Source organism: Podarcis tiliguerta, assembly GCF_965153285.1.
Source record: "Podarcis tiliguerta genome assembly, chromosome: 3".
In the NCBI taxonomy this organism is placed as follows: Eukaryota; Metazoa; Chordata; class Lepidosauria; order Squamata; family Lacertidae; genus Podarcis; species Podarcis tiliguerta.
In genome coordinates this window covers 73,211,800-73,235,450 of record NC_139536.1, presented here as the reverse complement: position 1 = coordinate 73,235,450, position 23,651 = coordinate 73,211,800, and the positions used below count along the sequence as shown (strand labels likewise).

Here is a 23,651-nt window from a genome sequence, read left to right as displayed (position 1 = left end):
AAGCTCAAGTCAAGCTGCCATATGGAATTACTCCGTGCCGCAAAGCTGGCCCAGGAACAAATATTATTTAAAATATATATTCTGTATGAATTCCTCCAACGGTGATATGTTTGCATTACTCCCACATGCTATCAGTTTCCAACAGTAAACATCATTCATATTCATTCATAATGGAGAATCATGAAATAACGAAGTTGTACTTGTGCTTGGTTATTTTGACAACACTACAAAGCAGAACCATATTAAGTTATTTGCCTCAAAGCCTGCTGGCACCTGCAGTTTAGCATATTTACTACCATACTTTGGAAGATTGATCACAGGAAGCCAAGCTATCCCCTTTTTAAAAAATCAGAATCAGCTGTTTTTCTTCAAGCAGTCTGTCTGATCATCGCCTTCAGGATAACCGAGATGTTTCTTTTGTGCTAAATGCATTTATACATTTGGAGTCCTAGTAGCCTTAGGCAAACCCAGTTGCCACTAAGATAACAACCCTCCTTTCAACTTTATCAGTAATAAACAAGATAGGAAACAAACTGCGACTCTCAGCCTTGCTTGCCAGGCGTGGGCTGCCACCATAGTTCTGGTGGCAGCTCAAAGTAGACTCTCTTAACTGTAGAGACTTCTTTGGAGTGGGCTCTCAGTTAGATAACAATGGTATTGCTTCAGAAATATTTTCCCCAACAGCCTCAGGTCTAATTTAAAATCTGTGTGAACTGGGTTGTCTTACGTTCTCATGCAGCATAATCATAACTGTGGCCTGGGCAGATATCATATTGTAAACTATCATATTGTAACACAGAAGCCAGTTACCTAGTTTAGATATGACAGAAGGTGAGTGAGATGCTGCACAGGTAAGTATCGTTTGCCTTTGTGCAAAGGATAAGGGTTTAACTGCAAAAAGAATCAAGAAACCAGACAGAGACTACATATTGGTAGCTGTATTTTTTAAAGAAAAATTTCTTCACATAATAAATACATCTTATACACATTGACTTCAAATTTACTTCAGAAATCTATTTACAATATAAATAATTATAAATGGAAACAATTTTCAAGATATTGGTGACATAGCTAAGTTGGGTTTCCTACATTACATTCCAAAGGAGAACTTCAAATTACAGATGTTATGCTACAATGTCACTAGAACAGGAACATTGCAAGTCGTGGTGTTTGTGATGTTGGCAACTTTGCACTTTTGCCATACCAGTGAGTAATCCTTTTGGCCTTCCTGATCCTAAACACATTTTCTTTAGTTTCAGAAGTTGCTCTGAAGTGCTCCGCAGAGCTTCGCCATTCATTTCAATGGAGAACGCCTACATTCCTTTACATGCATAGAGCAGCCCATTCCATTGAGCTATTGGAAATGCCTGTGAGCGCAAAAGGAGCTCAGTATGTGCCTTGGAGTTCTGGATCAGACACATTATCATATGGGATAAAAGACCTTTTGATTTTGGTGGAACTCCAAGTAAATATGCTTATGGTAATCACCTTATTCACTGAACCTGAGCATGCTTATTTGGAATTGATTTCTTTTAGAATAAATGGGACCTGCTTTTAAGTCAGTGGGTAGAATCCGGCTGGTCCTCCTGTTGCTGTTGCTCCAACAGAAGGCATCCACTACTGGAATAGGAGGAGAGGAGGGGTTTTTACTGATGTCCCCTCTACCCTGCAGTCCCCACAGAAATCTGTTTACCATTAGCAGACCCCCTCCCTGATGAATTCAAAGCCCATGCCCTTGTGCCAATGGAATACCACCCAATTGGTTTAGAAACAGGGTGTCTGCATGTCCGTGAAAAAACAAAGCAAAATGCGTGCTCTTGGATGCAGTTATGTTTGACCTTTAAAAAATCCCTTTAAGGAAAAATAAGACCATATCAATACTTAACAGAAAATAGTTGTGCATATTAATTTCTCTTTTCTTCTTAAAGTAAAACACTGTTCTTTCATAATAAGCTTATGTAATTGCTTGGTTTTAAGAACACTTTTTCCATTTGAAAAGTAAGCCACATGCATTAAAAATAAATAAGAGTTTGTTTTTATAAATAGCTTAAATGACTACAATAATAATTGAGCATATTTGTTTTCGCTGTTAAAAAGAGAGGTTAGTAGCAGTGACTAGAACTGGACACTTCGATTTTTCAGCCCAATCGTGGCCAAGCTGTGTGCAATTAAGGGTATGATTTCAGTGGCTTAAGTGCACCTAACTTGGCTAGGACAAGACACTTTGGCTTGGACTGTAACATGTTCCATTCACAGAACAGGACTCTCCTGCCTTCTCCTTCCCTCTGAAGCCCTCACACCCTCAACACACATACATACATACATACAAACAAACAAAAAAATGGGTTCAGAATAGAAGAGCACATGGCTAGGCAACTGCAGCAGAAAGGGTGGCTACCAAAACTGTGTTAGCAAAGGCATCTAATGCTCATTCTGCCACCTTCTGAATTCCAAGTCTTTGTCTTTAATGCCAGCTTTACTGTTTCCTACCATGAAGAGTGCCACAACTCATAAATGAGCCATCTTTCATCAGCAGGTATATTCTTCCCATCTGAAGCCAAGATTAAACCACAAGACTTTTCTGTCTTTGAAGTGAGCATCAGTTGTCCTTAGCTTGTCTTATGGTAGTCTCCATGATAAATACACGATATTGTTTTATTATTCAAAATAAAAATGCATTGCAGTGCCTATTCTGCAAAAACAGCAAAAGCTTCTGAATTTCTCTATCAAAATATTTAATTTTCTGTTGAGGCACATTCTGGAGGTAACAGTCAACCATAAGTAAAAGAACAGCCTCAAATAGATGGCAGTTTATGCTATTTTGATGGGAATGAGTAGCCTTGCTGTTTTACTTGCATTGTTTCCAGATTCTTGGAAAGATCAGAGGAAAGCCATGTGACGAAATAAGAAAACTTTTAAATGCATAAACAAATAAAGTAATATAATTCCTATCATAATCACCCAGGCCAGAGCTAAACCCAGTCTGTGGTTTTCCTGGGAGCAGATCATTCTACAGAAGGCAACTGCACCAAAACTATACAGCAAACATGAAAGTTAGAGGAAACTGACTGCCTATAAGCTCAAAATCAACAGAAAGGCTGGATTTTGGATTTCGTGCTTTAATTTTAAGTGCATTTTAGCTCTGGGGATAGATTCCAGGTTTTGGCAGATACATGAAAGAATGTTCAAACTGTGATGAAAAACACTTGAGTTTCAGTGAAAAGAAAGCAAGTGTCCAATTAGCAAAAGAAAGCAAATAACCATTTAGTTGTTGTTTTAAAACAAAAACAAAACAAAAAAATCAAGCACCCCCAGGAAGTCTTCCAGATGAGGAAGAACAGCACGTCAACATGCATTTTGCAGTATTTCTTAAGCACTCCAAAATCATAGCACACGTTTCAACCGATTTGGAGCACTGAATCTTAAACCAAATACCCACCTTTTGGGTGTATTAATGCACCAATTCGCAATATTAATTGGGGGTGGGGGCATTAAAGCTCTGAAAATAAGACCAATTGCATTTATGCACAAGACAGCCTATTCCTTCAGTCCTCTCCTATCCTTTTTGTAAAATATGCTGTACAACAGCATGTAATTTTTATTTAAAATTTGATAGAACACATAACCATTTAAAATTAACAGGTGGCCGTTGTCATAACCAGGCAGAGGCATTGCATAAGCACTTCATTGTGAAGAGGTCTAGCCGAGGCTCAAGCATATGGACTTTCTAGCTTAAACAGCTGCACCAAATGGATTACCTTTCAGGTCTTAGACTCTAGAGTACACTATCGGACTCTGACAACTCTTGTTGGGATCCATAGAATCTCAGCTTTCTTTTTTTCTTTTTATACAGCACACTACTACCATAACCCTAAATGAATCTACACTGAAAGAGGGGAGTGGGTAGAAGGTAGATTTAGACTGCAGCATCATACTCTTCAGACATTTGGACATAATGTGCAGACACTGTAAAACCTTCCACCCAGAGCATACACATGGATGCATCATGTAAGTTCTAACCCAGCACAACCATGTTTGCCGGTGGCACTTCTTCATAGTGATTTATGTAAGCAGTATGTGGGTGGGTGGGAATGGGCTGCCAGACTCATACTGTGATCATCAAAGGCTGTATTCAGTAACATGGTTGTATCACATTAGGCATCACTTCTTCCACATGGCTGGAAGGGATACATAGAATCATAGAGTTGTAGGGCCCTTGAGAGTCATCTAGTCCAATCCCTTGCAATGCAGGAATCTCAACTACATTGTGTGGAGCATTTTAGGGGCTCTGGAGTCTGGGCTAGGCACCTGTCACAGGGATTTCAAAGCTAGTCAGAAGCATAGAGGATACTGCATGATGCAGAATATCATAAACACAGTCCAGTCCAAAGCATCATTACTGCAGTGCCGTTGTGAGTGGATTTCACACTTTCGGCTATGAGGAAAGGCTTAGAAACATCAGGGCATAGTATGCTAAAGACCCAGCATGCTTCCAGACTATCACAATTTTTCAGTGGGCTTCAAATACATCCTGGAAAATTCATCTTGCAAAACACACTCCCCCCAAAGATCAGACCTTTTCTAATAAGGAAAGTGATAGGGGCATGTAGTGGAAAGTGAGGGATAACACTTTCTTGATGCAGTGCCATCCTACCACCCCACTGACAAAGCAAGATAAATGCTCATTAAATAGCCAACATTGACTAATCTCTCTGGAAGATACCTCAGAAACCAGGTGGCAGTAATTCACAAAGCTTCCCGATGTCACGGCAAAGTTGTGGTTGATAATTTTAAACATTAGGAATAATCAAATCAATACGAGGTCTCATGATTAGTCCACTTGCTTGACCAACTCTGCATGTGACAGAGGAGGCATTACACTGTGTTGATACTTGTACGATAGCAAAACATTTTCACGGCAACCATTGGGGCCTCTGCATAAGCCCCAATCATTCCCAAAGAGCTCTCATGGGACCATTGAAAGTTGCACTTCACTGGCCTGTTTCTTATCACCCCTGCCAGCTTTGATGCATTTTCAGAATTTTCTGAAACTGAGCAAGCCAACCATTCTCCACACTTTTGCTGAATTTTCCCTCCTTTCTCCCCACCTCCAAGTTGTGTTTCTGTTTTTCTGACACACCTGTGTTTCTGACCCTCAGCCTCTCTAACATCACTTCTGTTGGACTTTTCCACAATCCCTTCTATTTTTTTTAGCACAGGTAGGATGAGCCTTTGGCCCTTCAGATGTAGCTGAACTACAGCTCCCATCAGCCCCAGGAAGCCTAGCCAATGGCTAGTGATTATGGGAGTTGCAGCTCAGCACCATTTTGGAGGGCCAAATGTTCCCCACATCTATTTTAGCAAATCAGGAAGTTCTCTCTCCACACACAACTCAGTCATTCTTAGACCGAGGACAGGGCATGCCAAGTTGTGGGAAATGAATTATGTTTGAATGTTCTTCCTTTTCTTGCTTAACTTCCACTATGCTCTATCTTCTACTACACTCCTTCCCAGAATGTAACCATTTCCCACAAAGTGATCACAATCTGAGTGTCTCCTCTCCTGTATTACTATGCAGTTTCCAGAAGATTGAAGGGACCCATGCACAGCAGCACTCAACGTCCTGACGTTGCACAGGGGCCCCTTCTGAACATTGAGGGACCCCTGCCACTTCAAAAAAATGATTTGGGGCCCCACGGTGCCCCAGGCCCCAGGAGTCAATGGCCTTGGCAGTTACATCTCTTCTGCTACTCCAAACCAGGATAAGAATGGCTCATCGCCCTTCTGTCTCTCCCTTGTCACATGACCTCAGCAAGCGGTTCTCTTCCTGTCTGTGTTTGTTGTCCAGCAAGTCAGCTTCCAGGTCAAATACCCATATAATAGCCAATACCCTATCAAAGAACCACACTGGCCCTATAACTTTTATCTAGCCATTCTTTGCAGTCACTGGAGAAGCAGGATCAGTATAAATATGAAACTGCACAGATAGCTTTGCTTTAAAATGGGGGGGGGGGCTGCATTTCACTTTCTTTTTCGTGGAAAGAGTGCATAGCAGTTTTTGTCTTATGAGGGTGTGGCAGGTAGCCAGCGGCTTAGAAATTCAGTCGCTCTCTCTACATCCTCATACATTTCCACACAATGAAAAATCTGCTCACTTGATGTACCCCAGAAGCTCCCAGAATAGATCTCCTCCACCACAATGTAGCATCAGCTTTGTGATTCAACTGACTGCTATAACCTTAACTGAGACCAGTGCATTTTCAACAGTAACTTAGATAAAGCAACACTTCCCCAGTACCTTACAAGTATTCTCTCTAGTGCATTGTAGTTTTATCAAATGCCAGTAACAGCAAGGGTATCAAAACATGTGTGCCTGCTGTTACTACTGCAAAGATATTTTCCTAGCACAAACTTTTTTAAAAAAGAAGAGAAATGAAAAGGGGGTTGGGAAACACCCATCAGCTTCCATTGGTTATTATAACAGATGTCCCCTTATGTCCCTGTGCTGGATCTTGCTGCATCCGTAGGTGAGATGTCACATCAAAGTGTGACCCATTGCAACCCAAAGAATAGTTCCTGATGGTTTCGCTGTCATAAAGGTGCTCCAGAGCATATCCTGTTAGCGTGTATGCATGCTTATCAAAGTACTGCCGATGGGAATTGTAATAGTTTGGGGATTCTGCTGAGTTATCCCCTGGAGTTTGATGAGGTGACACTTCTGACTGAAGGCAGTCCTTAGCCAGTATCAAACTGGATTTAGAAATTCGGTCAGAATTGGGGCTGCTTATTCTAGACAGTGCCGTGGGGCTGTTGTCATAGTCATTGTCATGGGGGCTCATCATCTTCCCATCTTGTTGCTGTGTGTGTTCGCAGGGAGATGTGTTGGTGACACTAGGGACCCTGCAGGCATCTCCTCTCAGCTGTTGTTGCTGGTGGTGGTGGTAGCTTGCGAAGCAAACAGAGTGCTTTTTCCCTGCTCCGTTAATGGAAATCAGCTGATCGGGAGTCGACTTCCGCAACTGCAGCCTGTTTTCTTCTTCTTTAATCATTTGCTGAGTCGCTCTTATGAGAGTCTCAATTTTGCTGGGCTCGTGTGGGCTGCCCTGATACTGCTCAGAGTGGTATCGGTCACCTGATTCACTGGCAGAACCAGGGTCTGGGGAACTGACAACGCTTTCTTCATCCCAGTGCCCTCTTCCTAGAAAGTGAGGTAAAACAAAGGAGAGAAGCAATCAGCAACGGGCTGTACACAGTCAGAGAACAGCAGAACATTCAGACCATATGCACGCCCAGTGGGAATATAACTCTTATAATAACTAAAAGTCTTCTGCAACCATGAAATGGTGAAATTAAGCCTCTCCACCACCTGTTTCTTTGACCTTGTGACCAGTTCACAACACTGAAGTATCAGCAGAAGGGCACAACTGACAGAACTCCCCTGTCACGGTCCAAGTCAGCCTTTGCCAACCTAGATCTTCTTAGGCTCTAGCAACCTTCAATCCCAGACAGTACTACCAGTGGTCAGGGATTGTGGAATTTGTAGTTCAAAACATCGCACCAAGTTGGGGAATTCTGGTTTAGACTCTAGGGCGGGGGGGGGGGGACCTGCAGCTAATGAGTCACTCTAGGCCCACCAAATCAGCTGCCCAATTTGTCCCACAAAGTGATTTTTGGCTGGCCATGCCCGCCTATCACACACGCCTGACATCAGGTGTGGAACAGGTAAAGCCACAGCTGCCAAAGAACAACAAAAAACACACAGTTTAGAGTGGACTCCTCATCAATCTTTTGTTATAGGCTTCTTGGTAGTGGCACCCTCCCTGTGGAACACCCTCCCTTCAGATGTCAAGGAGATAAAGAATTACACAACTTTTAGAAGACATCCGAAGGCTTTGGAAGGCTTTTTTATTATTATAATTGGCTTGCATTCAGCACTATTTAAATTTTGCACCAAATACAAGTCCCATTGCTTTCTGCAAAGATCAGATCCACCTGATGCCATATTATGGTATTAAATGATTGACAGGGGATGCCCCCACTTGTCAAATATGGTCAATGAGTGTAAAACTTCATTTCTGATAGAAAAAAATATTCCCTAATTTTAAAGATGCTTGACACTTCAATCATGGTCACACTTTTGGAAGTCCTACTGTGCAAGCAGAATTAACTTACAAGTAGCCATATAATTTGTTGATGTTAAATGTGTTCTGTTGTATTTCAATCATTTTTTTTATTATTAATTGTATTTTACAAAATGTTGTTTTAAATGTTGCAAGCCACATTGAATCCCAATTTGGGGAAAATGTGGGCCATAAATACATTACAATAATTATAATGCAGAATAATAACAATTGACTGGCTGAAATGGTCCTTTTAAAAATCTGTGTCTGTCTGTCTGTCTGTCTGTCTCTCTCTCTCTCTCTCTCTCTCTCACACACACACACACACACACACACACCAGTGCCCTGAATATTGATGGGTAAAATCAATTTTTCCAAATATAATGTATTTTGTTTGTCATTCTTACTAATATCTAGTTTCCAAGAATCTTCTTCTTTTGTAGATTATGAGGTTGAGCAGTGAGTTTGTTTGGGCTCTGGGTGAGAGCCAGGAGGCTGAGAGGGAGGTGTATTAGACGGAGAAGACATTGATTTAGGTCTGTATTTATTCACAATTTGCATTAATGTATTATTTGTTTTTGGAACTGTATTTTTGCAACATTTGATTGTTGTTTAAGTTGCCTGTTGCTGCTACTTTAGTTTTCTACACACGATTTAGAGTTATTTTTATATATTAAGTGGTACAGAAATTATCTTAAAATTTGGATAAGTGTGAATTTTGAAGGATGGCTGTGTTTTGGTGCTCACACAGTTTTGGAATGTCTGAATTGGATAGATTCACCTTTAAATGTGACCCAAATTGAAATTCTCCCCCATCCCTACTTCCAGGTAAGGTGCTAGTCAACAAACAGACCACAGATATCTCCTAACTCCATTGTTAGCTCCGTAAATGGTCAACTTGAGACCATTTGAGGCAGGCCTTTCAAACCCTGGCTCAATGTTGCTACCCCAACCTGCCTTCCAGTACATTTACCACTTACCGTGAATTCGGTGTATGGAAGTTATATGAGGCATGCTGTTTTCATAGGCTTCTCTGCTCTCAGGAGAAGATTTGGTTAAGGGAAGGCCAGATCGGGAACCCCACCACGCTTCCCTCCCAGACTGTGGTGTGCCAAGGAAGTATCGGCCGGCCTCACACCTGCTGCCTTCACAGGCCTGAGTGTGGAAGTGTCTGTCATCAGCCAACCTGGAATGGTCAAGTGCAAAACCATAGCAGAGAGCACTGCGGTCTGAGTATTGTCTATAGGCACAGGAGACATCGTGATGCTGAGAGTTTGGCCTTTCAATGGGATCCATCAATTGTGGAGAGGCAGTGTCGGTCAGTGGGCTGCCACCCCACTGGCTTTCATGGTCTGATTCAGATCTTTCTGTATGAAATCCAGAATACTGCAATACAAAGAAAAAGGGGAAAGAAGACATTAACGGTGGGATACGGTCTAAGAAGCAATCTGATTTACTGAAAACTCGGAACCCAATTCACAAAACAGAGGAGTTAGAACTGAAGAAGGACTAAGACAAGTTGCATCCATAACTAGCCTGTGAATCAGAATGCCTGCTTTCTCACTGCTACATAGCACTACAAAGCTTTCTGCATTGAAACTAGCGCTATTTTTCAAGAAAAAGAGGTGCCAGAACTCATTAGGAACACCTCCCTTGTTCTCTTATAATACCAATGACACCCACCTGAGAAGTGCGGGAACTGGGGGGGCCACTAGGTGGCGCGTTGGAAGATGGCCGACAATAACATCTCTCTGACCCATACGAGGTATTAAGGGGCTGCTATGGGAAGTTGGCAGCCTTCCTGCCCCCCCCAAGGGTATGGGGGGGACTGCCCTGCCAGCCGTGTTCATAATGCACCCCCTGATCCGAGAGACGGGGGTGCGGAACACTTGGCACAAGCCCTCGATGGAATCAGATCTTCCCGACGCCGATTCCAATCAGCGCGTGCTGGTTGCTTCAGCTTGGAATTATAATTGGAACTAATTGGAAATAACGGATTGGAAAGAAGGCTGAAGCACATATATCAAGTGAAGCTCGACGATAAGACTGCTGATTAATGCATCTCTGTGACCGGGAGTGATGGATGGATAAGTAAATCTTTTGATGAATTACCACTATGAGAATGTAAGGCTGGAACGAAGGGGGGGGGGTGGAGGAAAAAACTCTTTCTATTTCCTTTGCATGATATGACTATAATAATCCTCCACCCCAGAAAGAAATAAGATCGTCGCGTTTTAATAATCATAAACAGAACTTTAAGACTGTGTGGGAGGAAATAATTACAATAAGAGAAGATCGAATGGCGAGAAGGAGGAAAATTTCTATGACGCAGTTAAAAAAATATGGCGTCTCGCCAAGACAGGCTGGCCGGAGAAGGAACAGAAGGAACAGGGGGAGGAGATTCAGGACTACTTGAAAGAGAAGGAAGGTTGGAATGCAAGTTTGACCTGACAGAGCCCCCTGATTTGTCTGATTTATTGGGCTAGCCTGAGGAAAAATAATGGACCGACCGAAGATTAACTTTGTTTATGGAAGTATTTAACAGAGGTCGTTCCTGAATAATATGAGCTTGGAAGAGCACAAAACCCACACAGAGACGCCAAATCTTCAATCTGTTTGTGAAAATCATCAGAGATCGCAAAGAAAGGAATAAATAATAACAACAAGAAGAGAAAGAAAGTAATAAAGGTCTATCCGAATCGAACTGGATGGAACTGTTTAATAAAAGCAGCAAATAAGTGATGTCTGGAGTCATCTGGAATTTTGGACACGTGCGGAGCTTGATGTATGGGTACCCCCCAAAATTTTAAAATTTGGCTGTATAATCTGGAACTAATGTGATTTGAACAATGTGATGTGATTGGCCTGTTAATAAAAATTATTTCAAAAAAAGAAGAGAAGTGCGGGAACTGAGTTCCGGTGAGTTCCAGCTGGGGAAAAAACCCTGATTGAAATCATAAATGTAAAAGCTATAGAAGTCAAATGGGACTGTTTTTGTCTATTCAGCCACAATCCCAATGGCCAAAATCCTTTTAAGACTCCATGAAGTGGCATCAGACCCACTGCCACCTCTAGCCCTCTCCATATAATCCATGTTATGCAAGAGCTTTTCACAATAGTGCTCTGTTGTGTCTAGTGATACTGCTGTAACAGCAACACCCACTCACTCTGCTTTATGGGCTTACTGTGCCAATATGATGTTTCACTTAAACTCCACAAGCTAAGAAGTTTCCTTCTTAGTTTGATCTCCACCCTTAATACTTATTTGCTGGCTCTCAGGTTTACAAGTGGCAAATGAAGACACCATTTCCCAAGTGCTTATAGAGGCCAGAAAACTATGTTTGGACAGTCATTTCCCCCTTCTCACCTGCAAACACTTGTTTCTAAGTTCATTGCTTCCCCAGAATCCACAGCCATGTACTTAAAAGGCTCTTAAGAAGAAGTTTTTTAAGGAATCACTGGTATGATGATCACAGTGCAATTCTATGTACATTTACTGAAACACAAGTTCAACTTAGTTCAACAGTGGTATTCATGGCACTTCTAGACTGTCACTATTTTCTGGTGGAATTCAATCACATATTCAGGTTGTGAAGTTAGTTAGTTAGTTAGTTAGTTAGTTAGTTAGTTAGTTAGTTAGTTAGTTTTTAACATTTGCTTCTGGTGTACAAGTATCTCAGGTAAATAATGCTGAGGTCTTCCATAATAAACCCACTTCCCAAAATATAATACTTTTTGCAATAAGGAGAGCGATGGGAAAGTGTGAGATAACAATTGGTTTGATGCACCTTAATTTCACCGCTCCACAAACAAATAAGAAGAAGGTGGAGGTATATTTGGGGGCAGGAAACCAAATTAAGTTCTCATGAAGAAGAAATGAAATTAAAAGAGAGGGGGAGAAATATGAGGCCAAAATAGAAGCATGCTCTTGACCAATTCCAACCATATTTGGAAGTGGTTTCTTCTCATTTTCCTCCTGTCAACTCTTCTACAGCTGTTAACATGACTTGTCTAGTCAAATTACAAGATAAAACTTGGGACAAACACTAAGAGCTTATTTGGCCTGGAGTCGCTCCTGAAATCAGTCACCACTTTCCAAAACTAAAAGGACTACTGGCAGTAAAGGAGCACCAGAGAGTTCATATGATCTATTTCTGATCATCTCCAGTCAGCCCAGTTCTTCCTGTTGTACTGATAGCTTCCAATGGGAGGGACTGGCAGTTCCTGGAACAAGAGTTGACATCCAGTGTGCTTATCCAGTGTGCCAGCAGAATGACAAGAGATGGGGGAGTGAGCATTGACCAAGGATGGCATTACTAGAAGCATCCATAGTGCTTCATATTAGGGACAGTTTGCATTGTGTTTTTGCCCTGTTGCTTAAGCACACGAAAGTTGCAATAATAGAACTGTTTAAGTATAATGCAAGCTGTACTTCACCAGCCTTGATCTCATGTTTAAATAAGTGTGCTTTACCCACATTTATTTTGGGGGAAAGCCAATCTGGAATATGCTCTGAATATGCCAATCTGGAACACGCTCTGATCTGAATCAGAAACTCCTTGCCAGTTTTCTGCTGGAAGTCACCGCCTACCTGACTGCTGTTTACACCAAAGGCGCTCAGCATAGGAGCCAATATCTGCCCCCCCCCCAAGGTTGATGGGCATTGCCATTCAAATGGCATGTGTGATTGATTATGCAGGGTGGGGCTTACCCAATATTTCATTCAAGTTGGCACCCTGGTGCTCAGACTTCCAAGCGCACCCTCCAGATGTGTTTTTTTATTGTGCATTCATGATTATTTGCTCTCGTGAAGCTACTGAGGCAGTCACACATGATTTTGCTTTCAATACAGTTTGCAAGTGCAAAAGTTCTCTGGTGGCCACACTGTGCATACCCCAAAACCTCCTGCTAAAACCTCATAGCTTATTATACCACAAATGTTCTGCTCTATCTTTGTCCTGCATTTGTTGTGCTATAGCAGCTCCTCCAGACAGCAGTCATTAGATTCTACTTTAAAGCCCGGGAGCTCCCAATCATAGCTGGTTTGAAACTCTGCTTGTAAGTTCCAGCTGCCTGATTTTGAGGTTTTGTCTCAGATATATGATATTTGATGGTTTTTGGAATCATAGAATTGCAAAGTTGGAAGGGATCCCCTAGGGTCATCTGGTCCAACCCCCTGAGATGCAGAAATCTCAACTAAAGCATTCAAGACAGATGGCCATCCAACTGCTGCTTAGAAACCTACAATGAAGGAAAGTACAGCATCTCGGAGGTAGTCTATTCCACTGTCGAACAGCTCTTACTGTCAGAAAGTTCTTCCTGATGTTCAGTCCAAATCTCCTTTCTTGTAACTTGAACCCATTGGTTCAAGTCCTACCCTCCAGACCATTTATCACAAAGCAGGGCAGGGGTATGCTCAAAAATACTCAACCTGGCTAAAAATCATTCAAGGTCATCGCTATCCAGGTCATGTGCATAACTGGGGGGGTGGGGGTGGGGCTAGATCCACAAATATTATTGAAAAGCTTTGAAAGTACTCAGTTATCAGAGGTTCTGCCCCCTCTCCAGCAGAATCCTACCCCCCACAATGTCCTGTTTATGGGGTATTTTTACCCTTATTTTTTCAGTAAAGTTCAACAACTTTTGCTACTCTCCCCCACCAATCCTAGCTATGCCCATGGACCAGGAATGTAATTGAATTACCAGTGTTATTTTATATTTCGTTTGTTTCTATGTTTATTTTTTATTGGTGTTTTAAAATAAATATTATAGACTGTATTCCGTAAGCTGCTTAGAGATCTTTTGTTCTAGTAAGCAGTATATAAATCTTGTATAATAATGATGTCAATCCCTGGCATTAAGAACAGGTTCTGTAACTGAGCGCCCTGGCTCAGATTAAGTTATGCATTATAGCATATATTTCTATCTATCAGGTTCTTTATATATCACCCTGGCAAGGTGGCTACAAAAAACCCCACGCAGTGAAAGGGCAGATCATGTGAGTCGGCTCTAAGTGGTTTCTGGACAGCAGCCAAAAGGAGGTAAAGTCTTTCATGGTCTCTCTTTTTACCTAAGCTTTATATAAATACAGAAACAAAATAGGAAAATCAATACATTTTACGAGAGTCTAGCTCCCCACTCCCTCCTTTTCTTGTTGAAAGAGCTGCAAAGCTTACATTTTCAGGCTTTTACAACGCAAGCTGCTTCAGGGGAACAGATCGGCTTACCAGTTACAAAGCTGTAAAACACTTAGGTTAAGAAGAGAGGCTGAGAAAACTGAGAATGCACGCGGTAGATTTCAAGGGAACTTAAGCAAGCATCAGTATGCGCCGGGTTGTAACTTTATTAAGCTGCTAAGCGCTAGCACATTCTTGCCGGCTGGCTTGGGGCAACAGCACACAAACCCTTCCCATCAGACCTTGATAGGTCTCAGTGCCAGTCTGGCCAAGGACAACAGAACCAGGCTTCACACCCAAAGTCAAATGTGTGCTACAACCTATGTGACTCTTATTTCAATTCCTGGGCAACACAACTGCTCTTACAAAGGAGGAGGGAGAAAAAAGCCTTCTCAATAAAGTCTCCTTTGCTATCAAAGGTTTCTGCAGTACTGGCCATTTGCAAATTTCTTAATTTGTGCCTGAAACTTGAGGGGGAATCACAGATGCAGTCTGCACTGTGCTGAGAACATATGCATGCTTTTAAATCACTTTTATCTTGCTTTTTACTAATGTAACTCTGAAATCTTACGTATGTTCATTTTGCATTCACTGTTATAGGCAGAACAGATGGCAAAGGGCTTAGATTAAAGTAACACAGCACAACCATTAAACTAACCTCTGCTGCTAGTGAGTCAGTGCCAGTTTGGGGGTTACTTTTAGCAATAGAAAATGGAGAGATTCTCCCTTGTGCTTTTCAGAGTTGGAAAAGATTTGTATGGGTCTATTGGTATGAAGTCTGGTGGGCTGAATGTGTTGAGTGGTATCTTATGGCACCTTTGCCTTAGTGGATACGGGATTATCACTAATCTGACCCCCTCACACACCACCCAAGTACTGTAGCTACCCTGCCATGTCATATTTTATTCCTTTCTACTCTTTGTTCCCCAGACTTTGGAAGTGTATTTTGGAGAGTGGTGGAGGTGGGATTGGCAAAAACAAAACAAAACAAACAAACAAACAAAACAGATATCCTAACTTATGTAAGAAGCCCTTTCTGCAAAGCCACCATTGGATCCAACCCATTATTTATACAGTCCTTTTTAATCAACGAAACAGAAGTTTCTAAATGAAAGTAACAGGCTGCAGTATGAGATGGTTAGCTTTTGGAGGAGATATCAATATTCATCACATGAAAGCTTAGCTATATTTCATTGACACTCATCAGCCAAGGCTATTACAGTAAATAGGTTTGGCGTTAAACAGCTGCAAATAACATTCCAATCAGTGGCTTAAACACAATTCTCCAATAGCGCTAAAAAATGAATTGCAGAAGAACCCCTGAAAGGTCAAACCAGATGCTGGCCAAGTGTTTCCATTATAGAAAGAGTACTTTTCATTATATGGTCATTATAAGGAAAGATTACATTCAGATGATCATTATCAATAATACCTCTTGTCAATTTTTGCTGTACTGTGAATAGGTGTGTGTCAATCTGTACTAATTCTGTTGTTTATTACTGTAGATCATAGCATAGGGGGGGAAAACTGACATAGCTCTAATGTGACATGATGAACTCTGGTGACCTTGGTACAAGTTTGATCTCAAAACATGCCCTGAGGGCATTCAGGAAACACCCTGAGTTCCTCACACTTTGCATAAAGGTCGGCACATGTACATTTAGTTGCCAGTACATACAATCTATTCTAAGGTTACCAGATTTTTTTCAATGAATCCAGGGACACTTTTCAACTTCAATGGATTTTGTATGGGGACTGATGTATAAATCCAGGGACTGTCCCCGGGAAACGGGGACATCTGGTAACCTTTATTCACCACCTGATAATTTGATAATTTGAAGACAGTGAGCAGACAAAGGTAATCAGTTCAGTCACACCCCACCAGGATGATTTCCTTTCAAACACTTAATCTGAAATATGGACCAGGTGAAGCTGGGCAGGAACTCTGGGGAAAAGGCAGTAGAACTATTGGAAATTGTAGAAATTGCTCATCTGAAGGCCTTCCTCTCTTTTCTGTTGGAACACCTTGACCAAAATGGTATAAATCTCCCAGGTTTCAAAAAGTCAGCTGGCTCTCCTAGCTCCAGCGAGGACCTTCAATCAGTGTTCACAAGGGAGGAACACACACACTCTTAAGGACAGGTATGCTATTCCTCCCCCTCCTCTGCATTTCTTAAATTACTATTAGTGTGAGTCCTGCTGGCAAAATTGTCAAGCTCACTTCTGAGGCTTTTGAAAATAGGTAGGGATTCTTCCATTCTTTAGATCAAGGTATGTAGGTATGGTAGGATTTGCTGCCTGCTTAAATTGAAATTTTACTCTCTGAAACAGCATTGATGTATTCTATCACGTTCATTTCATATAATAAACCAAGCACATCTACCTCTCCAACTCTACTCTCTGCACCAACACTGAGACAGCCGCCTTACTCAGCTTAATGGAAGAGCTAGCCCTGCCCACTGACCTTCATAATACTCTCTGCTCACTACCTGCTCACACCTCATATGTTCAGTTTTTCCTCATCATTTAATCTACTAGAGTTCAAAACCATGCAGGCAGCCTCCATTAAGTAGAGAAGCTCTCTTCTGCAGGAGAGCTGCAAGGATGTGATGGAATTTCCTCCATATGTCCTAATCACTAACATGCACACACCCCACACACATTTGTTTATATATATATATATATATATATATATATATATATATATATATATGGTTTACAAAGTAAGATTAGCAGACAGGGACACCAAGAAAAATATTTTCAATTGTGACCCCAGAGTTAGATAATTTATTTTCCACATGAACATAGAATATATGTTGCAGGGGAAGCTGCCTTGCTCCAATCAGACCTCTTGATCCAGTTAGCTCGATACTGTCTATACTCAACTGGCAATGGATCTCCAGAGCTTCAGATGGGGTCTCTCCAAGACATGGGAGCATAGGAAACTCCCTTATATTGAGTTGGACCTTCTTTAAAACATATGAAGCACAACCATAATAATGAAAAAAGTATGTTATTCATACCTGTGGATATGGAGATGTCCTAGATTTTGACTTTGTGCTCGGCAGACGTGACTTGCTTCCTTTTCTGTTGTCAGTGATTGTTGGTGTTGAGTTTGCATATGGGAATGATGGCTTTGTTGCTGAAACTTGATCCAATGAGAGCTGTAGTCCTTTATATTCTGTATCCCTGGATAAAAGGAATAAGGCGAAATTAATACCATCCAAGACAACTTGGGGTTAACTTGTATAGCTTTCATTTTATGCAGTGTCTTGATCCCTTTTGTAAGAAATCATCCCATAAAATATGCATACCTGTAGGAAATGTGAGTCTCTTTCCAGACTACAGAAGAAAAGTGGAAAGGGGAGGCAGCGGCTCAGGAATAAATAAAATAGAGAATAGCAAAGGTACACATCAAACAGTCTTCCCTGGACAAGAGAATGCTCCACATGAGCAGTGGAGACTGTCCATTCATACAGAGCATTCTTCAAATGTAGTGATGAGCATAGTTAAATTTCATGCCCAGTGCTCCATATGTCAATAAGGAGTCACTGAATGCAGATGGCACAACAAAGAGCATCAAGCATTATTGAAGGCAATAAATAGATACAATTGAAACCATCCATTGGAAGGAAAGATTTATAACAGTACATAGTCACAAAATGGTCTAAGACGACAAAGAGTACACAATCACTAAGAATATATCCAAATTTCTGAGGCTTTTCAAAGGACAAACAAGAGGATTCATTTATTATAATCTACACATGAGACCTGAGGGGGAAATCACTTAAAAAACTAGAAGTGTTGAAGTTTGCTGCAAATTTTGCTCTAGTTAAGTAAATCCACCTGAAGTGTTTGTGGTGCAGGCCACTATATATATTAAAATGACAGCAGTGTGGGTCTCAATATAGACAATCCACATTTGATGGATAACTCATTAGTTTAGAGTTAATTCATTACATAACTTTAAACAAGCCAAGAACAGTGGCTCATTAACTGGAATTGGGCAAAGCCAGACCTCCAGTATAAAAGTGACAGGTCTAGTCTATATTATACCACATGCAAAAATATTTATAACTGGGAATACACAGAGCACTATAAACTATTGTGGTGGTTTGAAAAGTTGGCTTGTCTAGAGATTGACAGATGAGGTACAATCAATCTGAATATACAAATGCTTCTGGTCATTTGTCAGGTTTCTGCCTTGTGTCCGTTGGTGTTTATTTCAATGGAATGGGTGTCGAGACATAATGGAAGTTTTGTACAATGGCCTGGCTTACCTTCATAACCTACATTAAGAACATAGGACAAGCCCTGGTGGATCAGACCAAAATCCAGGATCCTGCTTTCCTAAAGTAGCCAACCAGATGCTTAAAGGAAGTCCAAAAGCAGGACACAAGGCCAACAGGCCTCTTTCTCAGAGACTGATCAAAGGCATGGTGCCTCTGATTCTGGAGGTGGTAGTAGCCATTGATAGTCTTATCCTCCATTAATTTGTCTAATCCCCTTCTAAAGGGGTGGGAACCAACCATCACCACTTCTTACAGCAGCAAATTCTATAGCCTCACTGTAGCTTCACATGCAGCAGAATTAATGAGTTGAGTTTGGAAGTGGTAGAATGGACTCGACTACTTCAGGAGAGGCAAAACCTTTCTGAATACCATTTTCCTGCTGCACAGCAGTCTGGCAAATGTTACACCTGGAAAAAGAGGCTCTTGTTCTGCTAACTCCAGTTCCTTCACCCTGGAGCCACCCAGTTAGAGAAATTGAACTGTGGGCTCTAGGAGGAATAAATCACTGTGCTCAAGAAATAGGTTGATCTCAGGAGAGAAGCTGAGTTATTGTACCAATCACTGCAGATTCCCCCCCCCCCCCCGCCGCCTTTTTGTGTATTTTACTGCTTTTCCATAAACACAGACACTGCAGGCTGGCGACTAAATTTACACCAAAAGCAAAAAAAGGACCGTTTAACTTGCTGTCTCTGCCCAATCAGCTAGCAAAAACCCTGGCAGGAAGTGACAATGACAAAAGCCAATACTGTCGTGACAAACTGAAAATTTAAACACATAAAGGCTAATTAAAAAGGTAAAGGGACCCCTTACCATTAGGTCCAGTTGTGACCAACTCTGGGGTTGCGGTGCTCATCTCGCTTTAAAGGCCAATTATAAAGTTACATATACATGGGATAAGCAATGTGAAAACACACATAGAAAGAGATGCTCTTTTTCGAAAGCGAGAGGGTAGATAGGTGAGATGCTACAAGCTGCAGTGATTTCAGCCTTAGCTTCTTCAGAAGAGAGATTTGCAAGTCCAACTGATGTTTCATAGAACTGTAGAGTTGGAAGGGACCCTGAGGCTCATCTAGCCCACCCCTCTGCAATCCAGGATTATGCAGCAGTTCCATACGAGGATCACACTTGCAGCCTTGGCATTATCAGCACCATGCTGTAACCAGCTGAGCTATCCAAGCAAATCAGAAGTAGTAGGTACTTATTTAGACCATTTCTATACCACATGATATCTAAGAATAATGTGGTGTGCAGAAAACGAAAAACAACAGTAGTTACAAATACATTATGGAAACCCATTAATATAAATTATTCAGAAACATAGACCAATATCAATTCCTTCTCCTTCTGACACCTCTCCCTGCTCAAGAGCCTCCTGGCTCTCAACTAGGGTCCAAACAATTTCAAAGATCTCCCCCCCCCCCCCGCAGCTTACATTACCCTACTCTCTCAATCTAGGCTCCTTGTATGGGCAGGCACCAAGGTACATGAAGCATACCAAAGGACACTTCAGACAGTTCACAAAGGCATTTAAATGTTAGCCAACTTTTTGTTCCACAAAACCCCTCAACATCACCCTGAATTGGCACCAAAGTTATAAAGAGGGAAACTTGATTCAATGTTTCAGATGAAACAATACCCTTTTAACTTGGTGTAATCCTGCCAAGGGGGCCAAGGCACTGTGCCGCCCCCCCTTTTTTTAAGGGACCAGGCTTCCTCAATGTTCAGAAGGGCCCCGTGTGACATCACACACGGGCCCCTTCAATCCTTTGGAGAAGGTGGTGCCCCTGAATCCCGCAATGTTAACACTGGGCAAGCTAGCGTCTTGGTTGTTTTTTTATATATAGCATAATTTCCCATTACTTTAAATTCATAGGTGCTTTTTAGCAGCATGTCTGCAGAGAATACACTGAAAGCCTATTAGATGAGAGATAAAACAGCCAATTTCAACACCTCCCATCTTTCCTTTAAGAATGCATCTTCCCAAAGCCAACCTTTGCATTTCTACTTTAATATCCAAGCATTTATGCATAAACAGTATCTCTTATTTGTATTAATAGCACAGAAATGTAAATCCTCACACACCAGTAGGAGAGCATCCCCCATTACATGCAAAGTTAATAGGGACCCCCAGCTGTTTCCCAGACTAGACATTTTCACCTCAATCTTCAAGGCAATCTTTTTTACATGTTGGGAGGGGGGACCATTAATATGAGTGCTGTTGGATTGAGCATCACAAGATCCAAGTTCAATTTCTCATTCTGTTACGATAAGAATCTCAAATGATCTTGGACTAGTCATTCTGTATGAGATTTTTGGAAGCACTTGACATGGAGCTAACCTGGGCTCCCATCACAGCTGATAGTTAAACCTTCCAGCGGAGATTTCACTTTTGGCCTTGATGCAAAGAGAATCAAGAGATGGTATTCTTACAATGCGCTTTTTATTTCATGGAGGATATGAGCTGGTTTGGAAGCTTCAGCTAAGAAGCAGCATAGAAACCTACTGTGTTAATATTTCTGTAAATGGAACTTCATTGAAGCTAATGAAAACATGAGGATTTAGGTCAGTTCACAGTCCCATTGACTTCAACGGAGTTAACTCCACAGAAACTCAAATATGTCTCAGGACACTGCTGCTGGATCTTTTGGTTTCATGGCCCAATCTATAACCAACCTAAGACTTCAGTGTAACGTAACCAGCTCTGTTTGCTTCATAATTACGTTTAACTTAAATACTGCTGTATTAGGCAGATTATACACTGAAATGCCAGTTTCAGACCCCATATCTGGAGATGCCATGCATGGAACCTGGGACTTCCTGCATGTGCTACAGCTCTTCCCATTTAAAAGTGTTCCTAAGTGAAAATGGAAAATAAGTTGCAGTTCCTTGACATTGATACATAGCTGAGAAGTGGCTGGGAAGTGCATGGTTTGTGTGCAAGGAACAGTGGAACCCAGTGAATAGTAAGAATAATTCCCAGTGAATCTGTAGGTTCCATTCCTGGAAGGTTTTTGAGACAGAACTGAATAAACATCTATTAGTTCTTGTATACTTCAAGATCTTGGGCAGACAACCCCAGAGGTTCATTACAGCTTATGATGATGAGTAACCAGCAAAAGACCCATAACAGCAATATGACCATCCAAAGAAAGACAGACATCATTAAACAGTTATATTTATTGGTATGAATTCAAAATCTTCTCTCTTTTTAATCTAAATATTTTACATCTTATATATTTGATCCTTGATTAAACCTCTTGTAAGTTGCTAATCATTAATGGGGTTTTTATTGTTACTGTGCAAACAGTTCATTCATGCTGGTGACCTATCAAATTTCACAGACATGGTCTTTAATTGGATTTATTCATTTCTAATCTGCTTAAGCCCTGGGTGCTGTAATGCTTGACTAAATATACATTCAGCACCCTTATTTAAACTGGTAAAATAAATGTGAGATTTGGACTTTGAATATATAAATGCAATTGTTATTGTGTACCTAACAGTAGCAGAGGTGGAGGGAGGAATCATAGAAGGAATTTGAGGGGTCAGCATCTGGTGTGCTCCTAGTGAGAAAGTTAGGGACGAGGGATATAAAACTGCAAAACCTATAATTCAAGAAAACAGACTCTTCCTTAAGATCATAAATGGGCAGTCCAATGTACTTCATCTATGGTGCCAAAGCAAGATAATCTGATGCCAATGAAGCCTATGTACACCCCATACATACACTGAAAGCACACATTGTCCAAAAAAATGAAGAAAAGAATTATGGAAACTGTAGTTTATCCCCACACACAGCTACAATTTCCAGCATCCTTAAAAAAACTACAGTTCCCAGGATTCTTGGGGAGGGTATGCTTTGAATACATGGTGTCTATGCAGCCTAAGATTCCTAATATCAACAAAGGCACTTTCCTGTTGAATCAGTAACCCTTTCACTGGCAGTTATTTTAAGGATATCCTCAGGCCTCTCTATGCAACCCTCAGTGTGCTCCCCAGGCCTCCCCCCTCAAGCAACACATATCTCCAGTCTTGCTCTGGACCCTCCTCAAGTCCTTTTGCCTGGCTCCAATGTGTCCTTGAAATGTGATCAAGTGTCTTGCTTGCCTGAAGGAAGAAGAAGAGATTGTGGATGTGTAGAAAAACCAACCAGCTTTTGTATGGCTGAAATGTAACCTATTGTACAAAGGTCACATCCATTGCCCTGCCCACACTTGCCTCTCGACTTGCAGAATTTTGCCTCTAGAATTATAGAAATGTTTATTTTGTACCCACCTATTGACCCTATGTAGCCCATAACAGTCCAAGGAGGTTTTAAGCACTTGGAAACAACAACAAAATCTACAGTGAAATCTTTCCAGCATCCTAAAAGGTTTGTTTTGTATGTCATTACTTGAAAAGCCAAATAAGTTTATCTTTAGATTACACATAATACCTTCAGTTATTCTTTTTAAATGAACAGTTCCCAGGGTTCCATCACATTCTATCATCAGAAAACAAACTGGGAGAAGAGCATTATCACCATATTTCCCTCTGAAGGTGAAAGCATATGATCATCCCTGACAGGTAGCATATTTTTAGATGTCAGCTCCTTGTTTTCTGACTCTGTCATATTCAGTTATTGATAAGTCGTTGTACAGTCCAATCCGCCTTTTCCTCCCCAGTGACACCATTGAGCAATTGTCATTCTATCCAGTTCCAGCAGGGCAGGAGAAGGAAATCAGAAACACTCCATCAGCTCTTAACAAGATAGCAGCTCCATAAGGCTCTTCCTCCATCAACTGACAGTCTGGTGCAGAGGGAGATGTGGGAAGCTGGACCAAAAGCCAAGAGACTAGAATCTGCTAGCTTCTCCTCTCCTTGCACTGTTTCAATTCCAGCTGACCCTTGGAAGAACTTTGTAAGAATGAATGGCAGGAGAAATCCAGCCAGATGAGTGGGGTATTAAATAATAGAATTATTGTTGTTGTTATATTCCTGGGTTTGCTTTTTCTTCCTATTCTCTCCCAATCTACTTCCCTATTGTGTCCTGTCCTTTAGATTGCAAGCCCAAGGGTGGGATT

General features: G+C 41.3%; 1 protein-coding gene across 2 annotated transcripts in view; it reads right to left on the bottom strand.

Moving 5' to 3' along the window:
- Positions 1-929: 929 nt before the first annotated feature.
- Positions 930-23,651, bottom strand: part of SIM1 (SIM bHLH transcription factor 1) — a 60,651-nt gene continuing 37,929 nt past the window's right edge. For both annotated transcript variants that reach the window (XM_083433487.1, XM_083433488.1), the window contains 3 exons: positions 17,320-17,485; positions 9,101-9,506; positions 930-7,198 (listed from right to left, as the gene is read on the bottom strand). In XM_083433487.1, coding sequence (XP_083289613.1) covers positions 6,459-7,198; positions 9,101-9,506; positions 17,320-17,485 — 1,312 coding nt within the window. In that variant the 3' untranslated portion in view covers positions 930-6,458. The remainder of the gene's footprint in view (positions 7,199-9,100; positions 9,507-17,319; positions 17,486-23,651) is intronic.